General features: G+C 41.0%; 1 protein-coding gene across 3 annotated transcripts in view; it reads left to right on the top strand.

Moving 5' to 3' along the window:
* Positions 1–4,195, top strand: part of SLTM (SAFB like transcription modulator) — a 56,356-nt gene extending 52,161 nt beyond the window's left edge. For all 3 annotated transcript variants that reach the window (XM_066592532.1, XM_066592534.1, XM_066592533.1), the window contains 2 exons: positions 2,711–2,859; positions 3,222–4,195. In XM_066592532.1, the coding sequence (XP_066448629.1) occupies positions 2,711–2,859; positions 3,222–3,324 (252 nt within the window). In that variant the 3' untranslated portion in view covers positions 3,325–4,195. The remainder of the gene's footprint in view (positions 1–2,710; positions 2,860–3,221) is intronic.
* Positions 4,196–22,588: the final 18,393 nt, after the last annotated feature.

Here is a 22,588-nt window from a genome sequence, read left to right on the forward strand (position 1 = left end):
AAGTGTCTTCGCCAAGTCTCTCTTGTGGTTCAAATGCCACAGCAGATGGTTTGGAGGATCTTCAGGCAACTGCCTTACAAATTGTCACTGCACCAGGCACTTCCACACAAGGACAGCGATGAACATTCTCTTTTTGCTTGTGCAATAGCACAGGGCTGAAAACAACCTTTGATAAATGTTGCGTACTTGCTGCGTGCCGCCCATAGCCATATACTGTCTTGACATGTGTATGCACATAATATGTGTTAAGATAGAACATGCTGTGTTTTATCTTGCGAGCGTATTTCGCGAAACTTGTGTGAGTGGCAACATGGCTGCCTGCGACAGATTGGCGTAGCTTATTACACACGCAAGACCCGCACACGGAAAAAGCTGTACCGATACCCTTGTGTGAGCTCGCCCTTCATGAAGTTCCTAAATTTCAGCAATGAGGCCATGTTTGACAGCAGAATTTGGGGAACGAAAAAAAATCCCCACACCAAGATTTGAGTATGACTCCCCGAAATACAATGTCTTCTGTGCCATGTCCCACCACAAACTGGGCCATTCTTTGCTAGAGTTCATGGGTAACCAGCCTCTTCTTTCTGGACATGCTGGAAAATTGGTTAATGCAGCAACTGAATAACAACGGATTATCAGCAGAACTTTGCACCACCACTGTTTCACCTTCGTTTGTGTTTAGCTCAATGCTGGATGGGAAAAAAATGTGGCCGGATAGCTCAATTGGTTAGAGCGTGGTGCTAATAACGCCAAGATCGTGGGTTCGATCCCCATACAGTTTGGTTTCCAAGATGGTGAGAGGTTTGCAAGTCATGTCCTATGAGGAACTTTCTGACAATGAGGGTGATCAATGGTGTGTTGGTGAGTTCTTCTTCAATAGAAGTGTTCAAACAAAGGCTGGACAAATACCTGTCTAGGATGACTTAGTGAATCCTGCACTAGTTGGACCAGATGACCCTGGAGGTCCCTTCTAACTCTACCATTCTATGATCAAGGACAAAACCTACATGTTACATTGATGTAGTTGATGGGGTCAGTCTTGTTTTGTTTGTTTCCATCGTACAACTGATCCGGTTTTCCGCTTGTGATGGACTAGGAAAAGAGAATGTGAAACACTAGTGTGTACTCCTTGTGGACCCTTCACAGACTGGTTTAACTAAAATAATCTTTATTAATTTATATATTACAAACATGGTAACTAAGACAAACACCTAAACACACTTTCCAATAGTTTGGATATATCTCAAGAAATAATCGAGAGATAACTGCTATGCAATCAGCATGGTTAGAAGCCTTTAATCTCTGTGTAGGTTGAGTGACTATCCTAGATTGATTACAGGCAGACCTTACTCTAAGCATAGAGAAACGGTCTCCTCAGTATAGCACCCTCTCAGATTTCAATAATGAATACATTAATTGGGAGCCATATAGAAAATGTGGCTCCCAATTCTAGTGAGCCTAGCGACTCGCATAGGCGTGCTTCTCCATTCTTAATAAGTATCAAAAATGGGGAAAGTAGTGTTGTTGATACTACGTTCAAAAAGAATGTAAAGTGGTCCAGTGTTGTTGAGAATGTCAAGCGGTCCTACACATTTCATCTGGAGGCCACAGATCTTCAGGGACCAAAATAGACCTCAGATGTTAAAGTGGTCTGTCACTTTATCAAGATCTGACCGATCCACAATATGGACTTCTTTTTCAAGTTACTGTATTTTCCCAATAGAAATACAATTATGCCATTGGGAACTTCCCAGTGGCATATTGGTGTCTTTTGCTTAGAGTTGTAACACACCCACTACCGCAGCTCATCAATCCATAAATGAACTGCAGGAGTAGTGCAGTATTTAAACCCCAGCTGTTACTGACACCTATTCACATAGTAATATATTTACAGCAGGAGTATAGAAATTTCAGCAGACCTTCCTGCCTTATAAGTGATTGGTGCCAATAACCTATACTAAACCCACTGGATGATAGCAGTCTGTAATGGGGGATCTTTGCTAGGGGTTATTCCAATATTGCCCAAACCTATCCTGCTAAATTATAACGGCAGGCAGCTAAGAACCCTAACTAGAGGTTATCGGTGTCAGAAAAGAAAAAAAATGATGATAAATGATAAAATAGACCAGCGCCCTGAATGTGGACAACATTGTGGAAAATGAGACCAAACAAAATGTTAAGGCCGACTGCACACAAACTGGTCGTATTCCGCATGCGGAATCTTACCCTGTGCCCGGCTGGTGACACCGCGTACCTGTCCAGAATTTTCTTAATCTGTACTGCAGATAGTCCGGACGGCAGTCATGCGCAGTACATATTTTGCTGCACTGTTGCTAGGCAATGACATGGATCCTGCAATGATTGCGGAAGAGCCGTGGGTCGGAGGGCTTCTATTGACTTTAGGGGAAGCGGTCCGCACGGAATCCGCCTAAAAATAGTGCATACTGTATTTTTAAATTTTTTTCCTTTTCCTCCGCGAGCCGAAAATCTCAATTGATTTCTGCTTGTGTGCCGGAAAAATCGCTTTTCCATTGCATGCTATGGACCGTATTTGCTGCGGAATACGGAGGCAGACGCCTGCTCTGGATTCTGCAATGCAAATCCACCCGTGTGCAAGCGGCCTTAATGTTGTAAATTTCTTTCTGTAAAAGTTTGGAGGGAAGGATTTTCTGCATAGTTAGGGGTTAAAGTATTAATGTTTGTTTTCTAGCACTATAATGAAGGACGACATATTGGCCCTGGACGTGATAATGCTGGGCCAAGAAAAGAATGGCATGGTCCCAACACACAGGGCAGTGGATATGATGGCAGAAGGATGCCAGATGGTCGAGGTGGAGGCATGATGTCATCACATTCCAGGTATGTTATTCATACTTCATCTAGAAGATGTGTAAGGCTAGATGGATGTAGAACCCTAAAGTTTGTTCTAATCCTCCTATAATTTTCCTCCCTTGATTCCTATTTTCTTTAATAATGAAGGCTAGGCCCTGGGAAGGCCATTATCCGATAGGTTTGTTTGTGTTTTATATCTCTGACCTAGTTATGGGGTCACCTATCGAGGTTTTATGCTTGTATTATATTTGAATTGATATAAAATGTTGTTACTGTAATCTGCATAATTTAAAATGTAATAAATACGAATGAAGAAAAATCTATAATTTGCTTTTCTCTAAATACTATAGAGCATTTTCCTAATGGTTTTTCGCCTTTACCCTTTCCAGTAATTCTGCTATCAACAGAGTTGTACAGATGCAAGGCTCTATTCCCCGAGGAAGTGATTCTGGATTCAAGTCCTATAAGGGAGCACCTCCAAGGAGATACTAACATTTGTTACCCGTGTTTCGAGATAACTTATTCATTTGTTATATACCTTACTAAATTTGATAGGGCTTTAATACAGTCAATTGTTCCGCTTTTTTTGTGTGTGGTTTTTTTTTTTCCTTTTTAATAAACTGTTTTAATTTTTTTTTAATCGCGGAGGACTTTTGTTGGTGGATTTACCTTATTGTAAGTAATCTGTAAAATCCCCCATATTGTAAAAATAATGCAAATATCCTAACAATGAAATGATTACTTCAAACAGGAATACAGACTTGTCCAGTACAGATTTGTAAGTGTGTCGCTCTAACTTGAACTTTGCTTAATAAGATGAAACATTAAGCTTGACACGGCTCATGTGGTCATACTAAAGCCAGGGTACAGGTCACACAGCCATAACTATACAATCACTGGTACGGCTTAGTCTTGATCATATGACCAGCTGATCCTGCTTTTAAAATGAGTATTTTGGGAGAGGGAGGGACAGGAATAGAAGCATTAATCAATGCCCTTTGTTCCTATTTATGGTGGATGTCACTTGGCATTTATATACAAGCAATATTCTAAAAGAAAAGCTGTAAGTATGGCACACTTTTTCTGACTACTAGACATCTTGTTTTTGCCCTTTTCCAAATTGTAGTATATATAAATATAGTTTAGGATTTTTTTTTTTATACACACTTTGGAACCTGATGGTAAAGTCAGCAAACATTGTATAGTATTCTTTTTGTATTTTTATTTGCTCTTCCTCTTGATACAGTGTCGTGTTTGTCAATCCAGGCCACAGGAAGGTGTGTGTTTCTGTTTTGTTCCCCCCTCCTTCCTCTCAATGTGTTGTTCACTTTTAGGTGATAAAAATAAACTGGTTTGGATTTTGTTTTATGTTTGGTTCTTTTATAGCTTGAAAAAATAACTTTGCATTGACATGCTGAAAGACTAGAGCAGGGTTATTAGCCATAAGAGACGCCTCTGGCTTGCAGTAATTTACCTCCATTATCTTCCCCACGATAAGACCATAATGTTTTTGGTATAGGCTGGCTGCATCCAGGACTGACAAATGATGTATGACTAGATAAACTAACTTAATGATATGTCATGAGTGAGTGCTACCTTGGGCTTTGACAGATACAGTGGTGCTTTAAAGTTCATGAGCCCTTCAAAATACTCCATATTTTTGCTTATTTTACCTAAAACTGCATCAAATTTTCACACAAGTGCTAAAAGTAGATAAAAAGAACCAAATCAAACAAATGAGTAAGTAAGTGAAAGATATTAGATTTAGTTATTTTGAGGATCCAGTATCACATCTGCGAGTGGCAAAAGCATCTGACTCTCTTAGCATTAGCAGATATTTTGATTGTGAAATTTAGTAGTGTTTTCAAGCAGTAGGATGACAATTGCATGTGAGTTTGCCATCCGTTTTTTTTTTTAAACCGGGATCTATTAAAGTTTTGATTTTTACAGGATGGAAAGTGCATCATAGCACAAAGGAGTTTTGGGGGACCTTAGAAGAAGAGTTGATGCTCATGGGGCTGGAAAAGGTTACAAAGGTTATAGACAGAATGTGTGCAAATGAAAGAAATTCAAGACCATTATTACTCTCCCCATGAGTGATTCAAGACCATTATTACTCTCCCCATGAGTGACTGACAAAGTTCACTGCAAGAACAAGGCGTAAAAGTCCACAAGGGGAAAACAAAGTAACCGATCATGAGTACACAATCAGGAAGGCATTGAACAATGGTGTATATGGCAGGATTGCCAGGAGAAAGGCGCTGCTCTTCCAAAAGAATATCGCTGCCAGTCTGCAGTTTGGTAAAGATTACCTGGACAAACCAGAAGGCTATTGGAACAATCTTTTGTGACCAGATGAACCCAAAATAGAGCTTTTTCGCTTAAATGACCAGCTTAGTGTATAAAGATAAAAATGTGTTTCAGCATTAAAAATATCATACAGCCCGTGAAACACTGTGGTAGTAGTTTTGTGGTTTGGGGCCTTTTTTGCTGCATCTGGACCAGGATGACTTGCCATCATTGACAAAACAATGAATTCTGAATTACGCTAGCAAATTTTAAGGAAAATGCGAGGGCATCTGAGCTGAAACTCCAAAGAATATGGGTCATGCAGCAAAATGACTTGTGTGCTTTGGGTCATTCTACAAAAAAATGAATAAAGAGCAACGTTTGACCCGACCATTCCAAAACATTAAGCTCCTGGCCTTAATTCTATAGAAATGTTGTGGAGGAATCCTACCAACATAAGAGTTGAAGCTGTTTTGTACAGAGGAATGAGTCAAAATTTCTCCAAGCTGATGTGGAGCTCTAACTATAAATTACCAGAAACCTTATTGCTACACAAGGGTGTGTCACATGACATACTGAAAGCAAAGGTTCACATATTTCAATAAAGCAAGTTGAAAAAAAAAAGGTATGAACATTGAACTTTCAAACTAAAGGAGGAAAAATAAATGCGGCACACAATACATGACAGATTAGTGTACAAGAGAAGCAAGGAAAGGAAAAGAGAACTAAGCCTCCTCAATAATGACCACAGCTGAGCAATTAGAAATTGGCATTGAAGGGATAAAAGATCACGGGTCCCATCTCAAAAACAGATCAGCTAGGGGTAACACCTGGAGTACGGATATCGACGAAGAAAGTAAGTGTGGAGGATAGCAGGTGAGAGGAATTTACACCACAAACCCCCAAACCTTATCAAACTTATAGGGACATTGACGTCTTTTATAAACTATATAATTAACTGGCACAACTGGGTTAACCAATCTTCTCCACATAGATTGCGATGGATGGATCATAAAAACGACTCTCTGAGCAATAGTCTTCCTGTCTAAAAACAGTGTTTACTTCAAGAATATTCTTGTGTGTTCGTTGTCAGATCTCTTTATCAAGGACTCCAAATAGACAGATCTAAGGACATGTAGGAACACCCAGGACCTCTGAGGACATGTGACGACCTCCCAAAAATCATGAATGACTGGGCACTAGCAAATCATATGCCAAAAATCAACATGGATACATAACCATCCAATACAGTCTGCAGATGATGCTACCCGTTTTTTGTAGTCTAGCAGGGGTAAGGAACCATTGGTGTATAATGTATAACTGTATCAGTTAATTTGCTGCTGGAGATGAATAAAGATGATTCTAATAACTCATGAAACATTTAATCTGTTCATGTTGGGTGTGTCTTCCATCTTAATAAAGCTAGGGATGTTGCATAATTTGGAAATGAGGCCCTGAGAATGTAATGTACCAAAGGGATAGTGTGATATGCTTGGGATTAGAAGATGGGAATTGTGTATGTAATGCATGTCTAACTTGTAGATATCTATAGAAAAGGGGATGGGACAATTCATGCTTAGTTTGTTGAAAGAAAGGGTGTTTTGATATGTCTCCCAGCGTTCGTATACCCTAATGGTCCCATGCATGTGTGTCCTGCAAAAGAGTACAACTCTGAAGTCTGGGATTATGCTCCAGGGTTGTATTGGCCACATTACGTTTACAGATTGAGTTGGATTGTCTCCAAATCTGTGAAGCCAGTTTGATAGGGAGCAGTCTACCGGATAAACTTGAGCCTCCAACACGGGGCCACAAGCTAGGAATTTTTATTAAATGAGCCTCTTAATTTGGGAGAGAATCCTCTGCAAGCCAAAACCTAAGTTGACTAGCCACAAAGTATACAAACAGGTTTCGTAGCGCAGGCCCCACGGCTTGTCTCTGCCTTTGCAGGGTAGAGATTTGCAGTTTGGAGGCGGGAACTACCCCAGATAAAAGGTCATAAGGGAATCAATTGACCTAAAAAATAAAACATTGGATCGGTGTCTTGGTGTGTTGTAAATTATACAGACTTTTACGCAGCACTATAGGGAATATGCAGTGCGCCACAAGGTCCGTCTTAGGAAATTCTTCGTGTACCAGTAACCAATCCCCTAAGGAAGGGGAAAGTTGCAGGATAAATCGAGGGTCTCTCCAAAACAGAGGGACCCCCCCCAAAGACAAAGAAAACAACGTACTGTTAGGAAAGGTTCAATCCTGCGCTACCGGGTACGGTACTGAGCAGGGTGTACATATACTCGATACACTCCATGCCCCAAATAAGAAAAACACTTACTTGGCAGGAGGGGGGTATGATGTCCAAACACCCCCTCCTCTAAGTCATGACTCCAAGTATATTAGCGGAACGAATGCCTCGCAGAAAGTTGTAATACTTTTAATAAAAGGCAACGTGTTTCAGTGCCCACATGCTGGCACCTCAAGCCAAATAGTATCTGATACTATTTTGGCTTAAGAAAGGTGTTGTATCAAAGTGTCTCGCAGGCAGTGTTTGATGTTGATTAAAGATGCGCTGGTGTTTTTGAAGGGCATCTGGAAATACAGAAAAGTTGGCATTGTTGAATTTGTTATCACTTGTAGGGTAGCATCTATCTTTGCTACTACGAAGGCAAGCTAGTCTTAGTGGGGTGTCTGTGAGCATAGTAAGAGGTGGCTGCTTAGGTGCTCTGTAGCGACTCACTGTCACCTGCGACAGAGCCACAACGGCCTTTGTAGTGTTGCTATTTTTTTTTTTTAAATCAATAATTTGTGACACCAGTGCTACATTAGCACAAGAATGTTAAATGTGATGCACTTAGAAAAGTTTTAAACCCTGGTTCTTGTAATTTCTTATTTCTTGGTTGATGTCGTCAACTATCAGCGTACACATATAAGCCTTTCACTAAAAGTGGTTATTCTCTTTACATGTTAGGAGTATCATTAACGGGAATAATGCACATGGATGTTCTGGGTAGCATATGGCAGTGTTCTTAGTTTTCCTTGGGATGGTTTAATGGTTCTTCAATGGTGTGAACTGTGAGCAGTCTACACCTTTGTTTTGGCCCAGGGTATGGGGTTCGCAAGTAGAACTCTTCTCTGTATTTGCAGCCCTTTCCTCATGGTAAAATGAATACTTCTGTGTTTTACCTTTCCTGTCTCGGCCACATCACAGGGACTCTCCTGTGACAAGCCGCAACTATCTTCCAGCAACTCTAACTCACTCTTCATACACACTGTCTCTCCACCCCCCACCCCCACCCCCACCCCAAAAAAAGAGGTTCACTATTTAACACTCACTTGTGTGACTAACTCTGCGCACTTTACTGTTCTGATCTGACTGAAATCTCACTGACTGACGAACTGATCACTATAGCTACGCCATGCTTCCTCTCCTACCTCTCACTTTTCCCTCCCCACATCTGCACGATCAACTGCCTCCCAATTGTCACTCCACTGGCTTGTAGCCATCTCGAGTTCAATCTGACGGCAACCCATAAGAATCATCTAGCCACCTGGCAGATTAATAGCGCTGTCATAGGGCAAATTAAGTAGTGGTTAACCCCTGCTGGTTATACATGAACTAAGTGCTACCATTTAAAGGCAAGACACTTTTGTAAGACCCATTTGGCCCACTACAAGAGGGTGCACCAGGACCCTAGAACCTCTTTCAATGGCAAATGCAGGAAAGAAAACAGCTTCTGGAAAATTATCTAACCCAGTATTTCTCAACTCCATTCCTCAGGAACCCCCAAGAGGTCATGTTTTCAGGATATCCTATAGTAAGATCACTTATGGCAATGTTTGAGGCACCAACAATAATTACATCACCTGTGCAATACTGAGGGAATTCTGAAAACATGACCTGTTGGGCATCCCTGACGACTGGAGTTGAGAAATACTGATTTAACCCCTTTTCCATGAATTTACTTGGGTTTCGCCCTTTGAAGTGCTTTGGTAAACCCAGGATACAGAGATTGTTTCTGCGCTGCCTATTCTCCAGATCATCTGCCCTTTAAATCCACAAATGTGCTGATTTACATCGCTTGGTTATAGTATTGTAAATAGGAGAGATACTGTCCTCTGCTTTAATGACACGACTTCAAAGATGATGCATGTCTTGTTGTAAAAGGCCCACGAATTTTACTCCATCAATGATGTACTTGAGTGTATAGCTTCCAACAGGTGGGCAGTGACCTAGCCCACTGTGGCTCAGGTTCCATCAAGGGTGGGAGAAACACCCCGGGGTTGGAGACGACTGTCTGGAGAGCACTGTTATTAGAATGTTTGTGTGAAAGTATCTTTAACGGGTCAGATATTGGCAGAAGAGAGTTGCAGCCCAACTTGGATGATTTGCAGTTTTCCCTGCTTATGAGAGGATGAAGTTGGCATGATTGCGGCTGACCACAGGCAATAAGGTCTCCTGTCCACGGGCAATTTTTCACTGCATTTCCCGCAGACTTACTGTAGAAAGCTCAGCCCTGCTCTCAACGAGCGAAGAATCATTGTGATTCTCTGCTCACAAGATTTAATTCGCAGCATGCTGCGAATTGCCGCGATTCTCCGTGACAACCTATCTGTCAGATAGGCTCAGTGCGAAGAGCTGTTGGCTTTCCTCTGCTCCTAGCGGTGGCTCCCTCGGCGGAGATCTGGTAGTTCTGGAGAAACTGGGTAAAAATATAAGAAGAGAACAGAAAGCACACCATTGTAGGTGGTTACTATAGGCCACATGGACAAGTAGAAGATGGGGATGAACTCTTTCCACATCAGATAACCAAGTTCTCAAAAAAATACAACATGGTGATCATGGGAGATTTTTACAATCCAGACTTTCCCTGCTATTCTTCAATTTTAAATAACAAGGAGATGAAGACCTGAGAAGACTCAGACTTCAAGGCTGTATTTCAGAAAGGCAGATTTTAATTAACGCAGAAAGAGGGTAGGACGGATCCAATGGCTGAATGTTCTTAAGGACATAAATGTCCAAAATGAGATTCACAGAGCACAATCATCAACAATCCCTAAAAGAAAGGAAGAATGGGAAGCATTTAAAGAGATTAGGATGGATAAACAAGCTAAAAAGGAAGAAAAAAAAATGGTAAGAAGGGGGTATATTTAAAGTGGAATGTAATGCAGACTGTAGAAACTGTAGGACAAGCGTCAGAAAAGCTAAAAATGAATTAAGGCTTACAAGAGATCTACCATTTCTACCATATCTAGATCTATTATATCTACCATTTAAGAGTTGCATCTCCTGACGATGTGACATCTTTTTCAGTCAAGTCTGTTGAATGGCTCAAATGATTGGAATATTGGCAGTGCAGCACACAAAGTATGGGTACATTATGTGAATATATTTTGGTTCTCACTGTTTATTGTTATCTGAAAAGTGAGGTAGAAATCATATGTAGTTACGAGCCTTGTCAATCTGAGATTTGATCCATTACAATTTGCTATTATATTTTGAGAACTGATAATATCTGACTATATATTATGAAGGATATCTTTTGATGACATTTATTGAGTGGAGATTCCTGCTGAGCTATTTGAACTTAGGGGTGAAATATGGTTAAAAAAAGGCTTTCGTTTGATGTCATGAGGGTTTGATGTTAAATATAGATTGTGTTTGCATTTTTTTCATTATGGTGGTGGCATTTTCTATTAATATTACTTTGAAATTTTTTTTTTCAGGTCCGTTTTATCCTGAGCTGCATAACCAATACCTCCCCCTTCTCTTATCATCTCCATATTTTTAATTAGATAGGAGTCTAGATCATATGAAATGATTTTTCTCCTCTACTCTGCCTTAGCTAGACCTCATCTGGAAGACCATGTCCAGTTCTTGGCACCCCAATTAAAAAAAAAGACCAACAAACTGGAGGAAGTTCACAGAAGTATTACCAGGATGGTGAGCGGCCTGCAAATCATGTCCTGTGAGGACTGTTAAAGGATCTAGGAATGTTTAGCTTGCAAAAAAGAAGGCTGAGAGGAGACTTCGTAGCGGTCTACAAATATCTGTGGGACTGTCACAGTGCAGAGGTATCAACTCTAAGACTAAAAGCAATGGGATGAAAGTAAAAGGGAGGAGACACAGATTAGAAAAAAAACTTGAAGATGATCGATGAGTGGAACAGATTGCCACAGGAGGTGGCCAGTTCTCCTTCAATGGAAGCCTTTAAGCAGAGGCTGGACACACATCTGTCTGGGATAACTTAGTGAATCCTGCATGGAGCTGGGGATTGGTTTAGATGACCCCGGAGGTCCCTTGCAACTCTACTATTCTATGATTCTTAAAGAATTCTAAAAAGACAGATTTGTTTTTGTCCTGTCTGCCAAAATGGAGCTAAAAAATGTATGTATCCCAGTGTGAACAGCCAGGTTCCAAACCATAAAAGTTCACAACTCTGTACTTTTGCCCTTCATAATCTAGAGTCAAAGCTACAGATAACTTTCTACTAAAAACTGAAACTCATTGTTTGATGTAAATGAGTTTCCATTTTACATTTAAAAAACAAAATGCTTTAATAGAATTTAAAGTGTTATGATGACACTGGTGAAAATGTGAGATAAGATGTAAATGCATATAAAGCTTTCAACTAATCCAGCAAAAAATATTCATCAGTTGATATCTGAGGGTCTGGCATCAAGTCCACACAACACTAAGCAGACTATTTTAAGAAATACTACACGCCAGTCCCAAGCCCGGATAAATGGGGAGGGGTGGAGAAAGCAATGACAAACTACTCCCCTATTTTGCCAAAATACTTTATGCTTCACAACCAAACGTTTTCAAACATGGTGGCGGAAGGTGGACCCCCTGGACCAAAAAGCACCCAACAAGCGACAAAGGAAGAACAAGGACAAAGTTCAAGTAGCTCAGGCATTTATGACACAGGCTGGAGTCTGGAGACACAATCCTCAAGGACTCTGGTCTGTTGATGTAGCCTCATGCGAAAGAAATAGTCTGCGCTTCGCAAAGGTTCACAGTGTTGGTACTTGAAATGTCCACAGCATAAATATAGGCAAACGGGAAATTGTAAAAACTGAAATGGAACGTCTCAACATCGATATTCTTGGCATCAGCAAGTTACAATAGCCACTGCCTGTCCAGTGTACAACAACATGGTTTACTACTCTGGGAATGACAACAACAGGCACAATGGGGTAGCGCTTGTCATAAACAAGGAAACTGCTAAAGTTATTAAATGCTTCAACACCATAAATGACAGAATTATATCCTTACTCTTCCATGGGAAGCCTCACTCACAGTTTTGCAGATTTATGCACCCACTACTCATAGAAAAAGAAGCCAAAAAATGCACCATCTGATAAACTGCAGGGCAGGCTCAATCACCATTAGACCCTTTAGAATGCAGAAGGCCAGATTGCAATATAAGCAAGATAAAGTTTCAATGCCAATTAGCATACAGCCACCCAGCACAGATTGAGGGATGAGTGACTGCTAACAAACATAGTCTGCACATGTGAACTGATACCAAGGATGTCAGCCATAGATAGGTGTGACGCACCATACAGGATTACAACCCATCACTGATGCAAAAGAAGAGGATGTTGAAATATGTTATATGGATCTTCAACAAACAAAAAATCAAATCCCCCACCAAAGACATTTTATCACAGGGGACTTCAATGCAAAAGTAGACATGCGAGAAGAACCACCAGTCATAGGCAAGTTCAGATCAAGAGAATGGAATAAGGCTTGTGAATGTTTGGTTCAGTGCTGTCAAAAAAAATTGGTATTGATTGTAAACACATGGTTTAAGCAGCCAAAACACATTTTATACACATGGAGAGCTCGGAATGGACAGCATCGCAAGCAGATTGACTATTTCATCAGCCAACAACATTCGTAGAGCTCCGTACAAGCAGTCAAAAAACACTAGCTGGTGCAGATTGTGGTACTGACTGCCAGCTACTGGTTCTAAAAGTCAAACTCCCTTTCAACACATTAAAAAGTACACCTGGAAGGAAATACTTTAGAGGTAGAAAACAGCTTTCAGTCACTCATCACAACTGGAAAAACTCCAGATGACTTATGGAAAGAAATTAAATTTACCATTATAGACACCGGAATATTTTATCCTATTCAGAAAACCAACAAAAAGGCCAAAATAGCTCTCTGAGTTGAACAACTGAAGTTGAAAACAAGAGACGAACAGCCAAAGCTACTGGCAAGTGCATTGAAATTCAGTATTTAGCAATCTGAAATCAGAGAGAAGCAAGACGAGATAAGGAGCATTACTGAAATGAGCAGTGTGCAAAACTGGAAGATGCAGGCAAGCAAGCAAGCTATGAAACAACTTACAAATGGGAAATCCTATTTGAGTTACTCAAACCAGTGCCAATCCCAATATTAAGAATGTTTTGTCAACAGATCTGGAAGACCAAATCATGGCCCAAAGACTGGACACGATCAGTCTTTGTTCCACTTCCAAAAAAGGTAATACGCAAGAATACTGTAACTATCAGACCATCTCGTTCATATCACATGCAAGCAAAAATCCTGCTCAAGATTATTCAAAAACGCATGAACTCAATTGTTAACAGGGAGCTCCCTGACATCCAAGCCGGATTTCACATAGGACGTGGAACCAAAGATCAAATCGCAAACCTGTGGTGAATCATGGAGAAGATGCGTGAATATCAGAAGGACATGTGCTTGTGCTTCATAGACTAGAGCAAAGCATTCGACTACATTGAACACAAGCAGCTGTGGAAATGTATGAAGCAACTTGGCATCCCAGAGAATCTGGAAGGATTGATACGATCACTTTATAGAACCAAGAAGCCACAGAACGGATAGCATTTGGTAACACAGACTGGTTTGAGACCAAGCGTCCGACAAGGCTTGGGTAGAAAAATGGCAAATGAAGTTCAAATGTTGATAAATGTAAGGTTATGCACATGGGCAGGAGAAACGGATGTCCCCAATACACACTAAGGCCGCCTGCACACGGGCGGAAATCCCGCGGCGGGATTTCCGCCGCTCAAAGCTTGCATAGGAGTGCATTACACTACACACTCCTATGCAGACGGCCGCGGTTTGGCCGCGTGAAATCTCACGCGGCAAACAAACCGCGGCATGTCCTATTTTTGTGCGGGGCTCGCAGAGCCTCGCACAGAAACGTCACTCACCCGGCCGCCGCCTCCGGTCTGCGCATGCGCCGACTGCCCGGCAGCCGGCACATGAAAGAGCCGGGGCCACCGGGCGCGGGTGAGTACGCACTTGTCTCTGCAAGCGCTCGGGTCGGGTCTCGCGGCGAGAATTCTCGCCACCGGATCCGACCCGCTCGTCTGCAGGCGGCCTAAATGGGATACTGCTAGGGAAAAGTGATATGGAAAACGACCTGGGGGTACTAAGTAGATTGTAGATTTAACTGGAGCAATCAATGCCAGTCAGCTGCTGCAAATTCTTGGGGTGCATTAAAAGAGGTAAAGGGGCGAGGGACGAGAGTATTCTCCCTCTATAAGGCACTTGTCAGGCCTCACATGGAATACTGTGTGCAGTTCTGGACTCTGGTGCTCAGGAAAGATGTTGCAGTGCTTGAGGGGGTTCAAAGAAGGACAACTAAATAAATGAACGGAATGAGGGGACTGGAATACCCGGAGAGGCTATCAAAATTTGGATTATTTACCCTGGAAAAAAGATTGCTACGGGGCGATCAAATAACTATGTATAAACACATGAGGGGACCATACAAGGATCTCTCCCATGATCTGTTTATACCCAGGACTGTGTCGGTAACAAGAGGGCATCCGCTACGTCTAGAGGAAAACAGATTTAATCACCAACATAAAAGGGAGTTCTTTACTGTAAGAGCAGTGAGACTGTGGAACTCTCTGCCTGAGGATGTAGCTCCACCCCATGACGTGTGCCAATTCCAGCCTCCTGATTGGCTGGAATCGGCACATGTGACGGGGCTGAGCTACGCGATGACGCGTACAAGGGGGCGGAGCCAGAACGCCGCTGCTGCCGAACCGAAGGGAAAAGACCCATCTGCGCAAGCGCGTCTAATCGGGCGATTAGACGCTGAAATTAGACGGCACCATGGCGACGGAGACGCCAGCAACGGAGCAGGTAAGTGAATAACTTCTGTATGGCTCATAATTAATGCACAATGTATATTACAAAGTGCATTAATATGGCCATACAGAAGTGTATAACCCCACTTGCTGCCGCGGGACAACCCCTTTAATAATGCGGCTGGAAGTCGGGCAGCATTAAACTTCTGCCCATTCCAGGTCTATGAAAGAGAGGCAGACTGTCAGTTCTGGTGTGATTGGTGACGCGGTCCAATGGAGAATGGACCAAAAATGCAAGGGGCATAGTTTCATCCAGATTAGGTCCCTAAACAGCATTTAAAAAAGTTTTTCTGCAATGTGATGCTGCGGCTTATTGAAGTGCTGTGATATTGGGCTCTTTATTTTGGTCTTCCCCTGGCTTTTTACATTTTTACAAAAATTAGCACAAATGGCGGTGCACATAAGAGAGAAGGATATCATCTCAATATGGAATATACAATCTTTTTTTTCTAGGAGGAAGAACAGTAGAAGAATGCAGAGTTTCAGTATCCCAAATCTCTTCAGTCCTAAGAAAATTGGGTCGGTTGGTAAATATAAAAAAAAAAAAAAAGTCAGCCAAGTCCAGTAAAGCAACAGATTTTTTTTTTTGCAACAGTCTTAGATTCCAGTACCCAGAATTGCAGGGTACCAGAGGAAAAAAAATATTCAGTCTCACCTACAGGATGTAATACTGAATCCGGTTATTACATTGAGAACGACAGTGTCTGTATTAGGATCCCTAATAGCCTGTATCCTAGCAGTTCAGTGGATGCAGGAATATACTCTAATGAACGTCTAATGGGAGATATTACAGGCTTGGGACAAGAATCACTATTACCTGGACAAGAAGATCAGAATATCAGCAGGGGCTTTGAAGACCCTTCATTGGTGGAAAAGGAGAGAATGTGATCTTGGGATATCGCTTCAGCCAGAATATTGTTGATGGATGCCAGTCGGTGTGAATGGGGGGCCCATATGAAGAACAAGTTTTTTCAAGATCAATGGGGGGAAGAGTCTTCAGAACAAATCATCTAATTTAAAGAACTGATGGCAACAAGCATGGCCTTGTGTGCAGCAGCTCAGTCAATACAAGGGCAACATGTAAGGGTATTTTCAGATAACAGAATGACAGTGTCTTATGTGAATCATCAGGGAGGTGCAAGATCAAAGATCCTGATAACAGAAATGATGAAGATCCTGGTTTGGGGAGAGAACAACCTATTGTCCTTATCCGCGCTGCACATCAGGGGAAGAGAAAACGAGGCTCCTGATTTTTTCAGTTGTTGCAGTTTAAAGTCAAGGAGGATGAGTTTTGAATCCATTTTGGAAAAAAACATTTATGGGGAAAGCCAGAGACTGACTTATTCACAACGGCAGCAAACCAAGATTGTTTCTTTTTTTTTTTAAACCCAAAAGATGTCCGACAGACATAGATACTTTTGCTTAGAAATGGTTCTCCAATCTAGTCTATGCATTCCTGCCAAGTCCCCTGTTGCTGGTAGTATTAATGAAAGTAAGGAAAGAGAGCGAGAATCATCCTGATAGAGACCTTTTGTCCCAAAAGGGGTTTGGTTTACTTGGCTGAGAATCCTGTGTCAAATCCTTGGATCTTATTAGATACCAGACCTATTAGTTCAGGGACCCAATCCGGCATTCACAAGAGAGGAGCTTGAGGTGCTTCTACCCCTAATGATTTATTGGTCGAGCGAGTGCAGCCTGTTAATGCACGCAGGCACGCAGATTAAAAATTGTTTGTGTTCACTTTAAATATTTTAGTTGTTCGCATTCACTGGACTAATGAATGAGAAGAAGTGAACGATCGTCATTTAAACCGATTAGCTAATGAGTCAAAGATGATTTTCATACTTCCATGAAATTAAACGATAAGTGAAAGAAATATTGTTCGATCATTAGCTGTGTCTACATTCAATTTCGCTCATTTAAACAATTTTTTGAATTATATCTTTCCATGTGAAATGAGCTTTACACTCAATCATTCAAAACATGGAGTATTTACAGTGTTTGCCCTAAAATAAGACACTGTCATATTAATTTTTGACCTTAAATAGGCACAAGCTTCTTTTCGGGGGATGTCTTATTATACTTACCTAGCAGGCTTGGTCCAGGTCCCTCCTGCTGATCTGGAGCTCCGACGTGCTGAGCCGCAGCATTGATTAGCTAATTCATAAATTCCACCTCCACAATGCGATGGCTGTGATTGGTTCCACGACTGATGTTCAGCCAATCAATGCAGTGCTTGATGAACGAATCACAGCTATCGTATTGGGTCATCGAGCGCTGCATTGATTGGCTTAGCAGTGCTTAAACCATAACCAGGAAGTGATTTTCAGTGGGTGAACGAGGACTGCAGGACGCACGGTGGAGCTCCAGACAGCAGCAGGAGAAACCAGACAGAGCCTGCTAGGTTAGTATTGCAAATTTTTTTTAAATGTAATGCAGCTAGGGCTTATTTTCCACATGGGGCTTATATTTCAAGCCTCCCCACAAATCCTGAAAAATTAGGGTAGGGCTTATTTTCAGGGTTGGTCTTATTTTTGTGAAACATAGTAGCTAGAAAAGAGTTTTCTTAGCCTCTGGTATCCACACTACTGAAAAGTTGTAAATTATTTATTTACAAGAATCTATTCAAAATTCTGGAAGAAAATCTTCAGTTTTACAAAAAGAAAGACAAATGAGAAATTTGAATCCATACCAATTAAAGGACATCCTAGAATTTTTACAAAAAAGACTTAGAAAAAGGTCTGGCTCTGAGTACTCTTAAAGTACAGGTCTCTTCTGCATTGGGGGATACTATTTAATTTCAAACTAGGGGATCATCCATGGATTGTTAGATTCATTAGGGCATCTTCAAAATCCAGGCCAATTATTTTGTAGAGTCCCTCATTGGGACCTTAACCTAGTGTTAAATAGTATAACAAAAGCTCAGTTAGAACCAACTGAATCAAAATCTGTTCAGAATTACCCTTAAAATCATTCTTCTAACAGCACTGTCATCAAACAGAGGAATCTGTGAATTACAGGTCATAGCAGTTGATTCTCCTTTTACCACTATTCTAGAAGATAGTCATTAGATCTGACACAGCTTTTTTGCCTAAGGTGTCTTCTACCTTCCATAGATCTCAGGATATTTTATTACATTCATTTTGCAGTTATCCAAAAAATGAAAAGTAGTGAAAGCTACACAGTGGAGGAGGTCAGGTGCTCTTTTTGTAGTGTTTCAAGGTTCTAATAATGAAAAAGCAGCAACAAGAAGCTCATTGGCTTTGTAGATCAGACTAGCTATTGCTCTTGAACATTACTGGTCAGGCCAGACTCCTCCTTCAGAGTTGTGAGCTCATTCTACTAGGTCATTGGCTACATCCTGGGCTGAACGAGCAGGAGCTTCTATTGAGCAAAGTTTCAAGGCTGTTACATTGTTTTCATGTACTTTCTTCCACCATTATTGTCTGAATTTTGTATCTCATCTGTCCTGTGTTTGAAAATTTCTCCAAGCTGTAATTCCACCATAATGTTAATATTTTACTCTCTCTCCTTGATGTCATTATGGTTGCAGGAAAAATGATAATTACACTCAACGCTTATTTGATTTTCCAGAACCCCTTTTTATTCTCTCCCTGTTGGTTGTTCATGTGGTGTTGCAAGAAAAAAAAAGGGTATATTTAATAGCCTGACTGGGGTCCTTTCATGCCACTGATGCGATATCATCACTGGTTCTTACCCACTCATTTGCTGCCGTTTGCACCTGGTTTCATGTTTTTAAAATTCTGATTTTCAGGGGGTGTTCTGCATTTTTTTTGCTGTCCTGCTGTTTGCAATCCACTTTCAGGCAGGGTGCATGTTTGCAAGCCTACAATTCTGTAAGTAGTTCACTGTCCTGTACTTCCTTTCCCTCACTTCCAATGCTGCATTGCATTGGCTCTGGTCCAGTCAACAGGAAATCAGTATCTCAATGTCCGGATCCTGTTTTCCCAGGATGATTGTATAATGTGCACATACAAGTGCTAAAAGCAGAATAAGCAGAGGAGAGAGATTGTGGAGATTGCAGACAGTGTAAAGATCTGCAAGCCTGTGACTGCAGGGAGCAACCTGTAAAGATGTGCCCCCTCCCCAGCTAAGAAAAAGTTTCAATGACTACAGAAGCTCAATACCTAACAACAGGCAGTGCGTTGGGGAGGGGCTTGAAGGGAGACCCTAGTCACGGCCACGTCAAACAATTTACAGTGGTAAAAATAAATAAATGAAAGTATCTTGCAAGATCAATAAGATACATGCTATTACATGGGCATAAGTTGTCTTAGTGCCCCTTTAAGTGTGGTCTGTTGCCATGTAAAATATGTTTATATGCTTGGTAGAATAAAACACCTTTGAATTCATAGCAACACATAAAATACTTTTATTAATTGAAACTCTGATTATAATTATATGATTTAGATTATTTAATTCATGCTATATGGCAAGCAGTGTGTAGGTAGCATTGTCACGAGATTAAAAGGATGTCTGTTAAGCTCCATTTACACGTGACGAACTGTCGGGCAAACAATTCCCAGCGACACATCCCACGGAAGCTTGCTCATGTGCTATTAGACGGGAGCGAGTATCATTGGCATCCCTCATAGTGCAGCCAGCAGGGAGGCAGAGCAGCTGGGAAAGCATTTTCCTCCCTTCCCCCCTCCCCCCCCTTCTCCTGCATTCACTGTAAGCAGACAGTCGTACAGTACTGAACGACTGCTGTTTACACTGAACGGCTAGTCATTCAATTGACGGAGCGTAGGGATTTGAACAACTCTGAAAAATAATCATCCCATTTAAATGGGCCTTAACGGCATCTCAAAACAGTATACAAACTTGCAGGTGTCAAATGCAGCAAAGCCTTTCATTAGCTAGTACAATGGAATAGTGAACTCCTTTTAAACATTTGCCATAGGGGAAAAAAAATCACTAAGCAGGATAGGGGAAATTACATACATAGTTACCTATTAGATCACAAAGCATTTTGGATGTGAAAAACTTAAAATCAATACATCTTGGGGAATTGAATGTAAGATGTGAACTGATGTTTCATTATTAAATGCTTGTCCATTTCTTTTTAAGGTAGAATTCAACCCCTTATTGATGGCCCCATTGCCTTTTTATGACCAAGCCAAGTGGGCTTTAATCCTTAATAACACGCTGGCCCTGAGGATTATAACCCCATGCGCTGTGGACGTGACAGCTCCATGCAGTTGGCTGCCGGAGGTAGCCGACAACCTGGAGCCGTCGTGGGGGGCCACGGGTGCTATCCCCTGAATAACAGCGATCGAATAAAATTGTTAAAAAATGTAAATAAAGTTAAAGATTCAGCTTCCTTCATGGATCGGATCCATGAGGGCAGCTGAAAGTACTCACCCCTGTCCTCCATGAGGTCCCACAACATTCTGGTACTTCCTGGACCCTACGTCACATTCTGCGCATGCGTGTTAGTTGTGAACATCGGGTGCATGCCCAAAAGGCCTCACGGCCTGGGAAATTTAAAATATCTCTGACTTCCGGCTACCATGGGTAGCCATGAGCAGAGATATCATCTGGGACCGCTGTTATCCAATGGATAATGGCGATCATTTAAAAAGTGTAGAGAAAAAAAAAAAAGTTTAAGTTTCATTTCCCCTTGCAGGTATGAACTGTAAGGGGAGATGAAATTACATACCTAAGGCCCTCAGATTTATCCGCAGACCTTAATCGGTTTCTGCACAAGCACCAGTCGATAAGATGACAGACGCATGCGCAAAAGCCGCTGATTGCCAGGGTAATTTAAAATCTCCCTGCTCCAGGCTGCCAAACATAGCCAAGAGCCTGGAGATTTCGTGGGCGACCGCAGTACGCAGTCCCTTATCACGTGATCGCCGCTATCCAATGGATAACAGCGATCACGTAAAAGTAAAAAACTTTAAGTTTGATGCAGACATAAGAATAGGGCCACAATGGGTATGTTTTTAAAACACAGGACAAACCGGGCTATCCATTTTGGGGTGAAAGTCTTCATTCATATGTGTGCTGTACAAAAAAAAAGGTTTTAAAATGACACAATTGCCATGAAAGTCGTAATTTTTACCTTCGGCTTTGCTTAGATTCATTCAAAATACACAGTACACCCCTAGATTTATTTGTTAAGGGGTCTAGTTTTTAAAATAGGGCCACAACGGAACAAACAGGGGTATCCATTTTGGGGTGCAAATTCTCATTTACATTTGCACAATAGAAGAAAAAAAAACAAACACTGTCTTTAAAATGACATTTGCAAAAATATGAAATTTTATTTTTTCTCCTCTAAATTGCATTAGGTCCTGCAAAGAAATTGTGGAGTCAAATACTCATGACCCCCCTCAGTGAATACATTAAGGGGTGTAGTTTTTAAAATGGGGTCATCTATCATTCTGACACCTATGAGTCTTTGCAATCTTGGCTTGGTGTAGGAAAACAAAATGTTCCTCAAACTGTTGATAATCAATGTTAAAGTTTGTACGTCTCCTAAATAGTTAAAAAAAAACAAAAAAAAAAAACTGAAGTTTTTCAAATGTGCGTTCAGAATAAAACAGATGGAAATATATATCTTATCAAAAATTTGTACAATAGGTTTGCACATATTTGAGATATTGCAATTGAAAATGTGAAAAAAAAGACCATTTTTTCAAAATGTTCCCAATTTTTTACGCTTCTAATAAATATCCACAAATTCCATCGGTCTATTTTTACCACCTAAAAATGAAGTACATCATGTGGCGAAAAAACAATGTCAGAATCACTTGAATATGCAAAACCTTCACGGAGTTATTCTATGTTAGAGTGACATGTAAGATTACCAAAATTTGGTTCCGTCATTAAGGCGCAAACAGACTTGGTCACTAAGGGTTTAAAGTATTTCCGGTCATTTTTTAACCTAGTTTTCATACAATTAGTTTCATTTTGTTTCTAATGTATCTGTCAAATTCTAATGTATCACGATTGTCCGACCTATATCGGATGACAGTTGTTTTCATCGGTGAATGAAGCCAGTAACGTTCATGGGTTAGCAAAGTGGTATCATGGGATGTTGCTGTGGCAAGTCCATACCTTATCCAGCATATTTACTATGGATTTCTCAAATCATGCGTTATGTTGCAATTCAGGTTGTCAAACATGTTATGACTTGTGTTCTTAAGGATATGTTCATTGGTTGAGAGTTACAATTTGGTGAGGGTGTCAGACAGATGGTACTCTATACGTAATAAGAACACGGCATATGTTCAAAACATATAGACCTCTTTCGTATGATTCTTAGTATCAGTTAGGGTTCGAGTGTATTAAATGGGGTCTTCTGCCA

This window comes from Eleutherodactylus coqui, chromosome 2, assembly GCF_035609145.1.
Source record: "Eleutherodactylus coqui strain aEleCoq1 chromosome 2, aEleCoq1.hap1, whole genome shotgun sequence".
Lineage (NCBI taxonomy): Eukaryota > Metazoa > Chordata > Amphibia > Anura > Eleutherodactylidae > Eleutherodactylus > Eleutherodactylus coqui.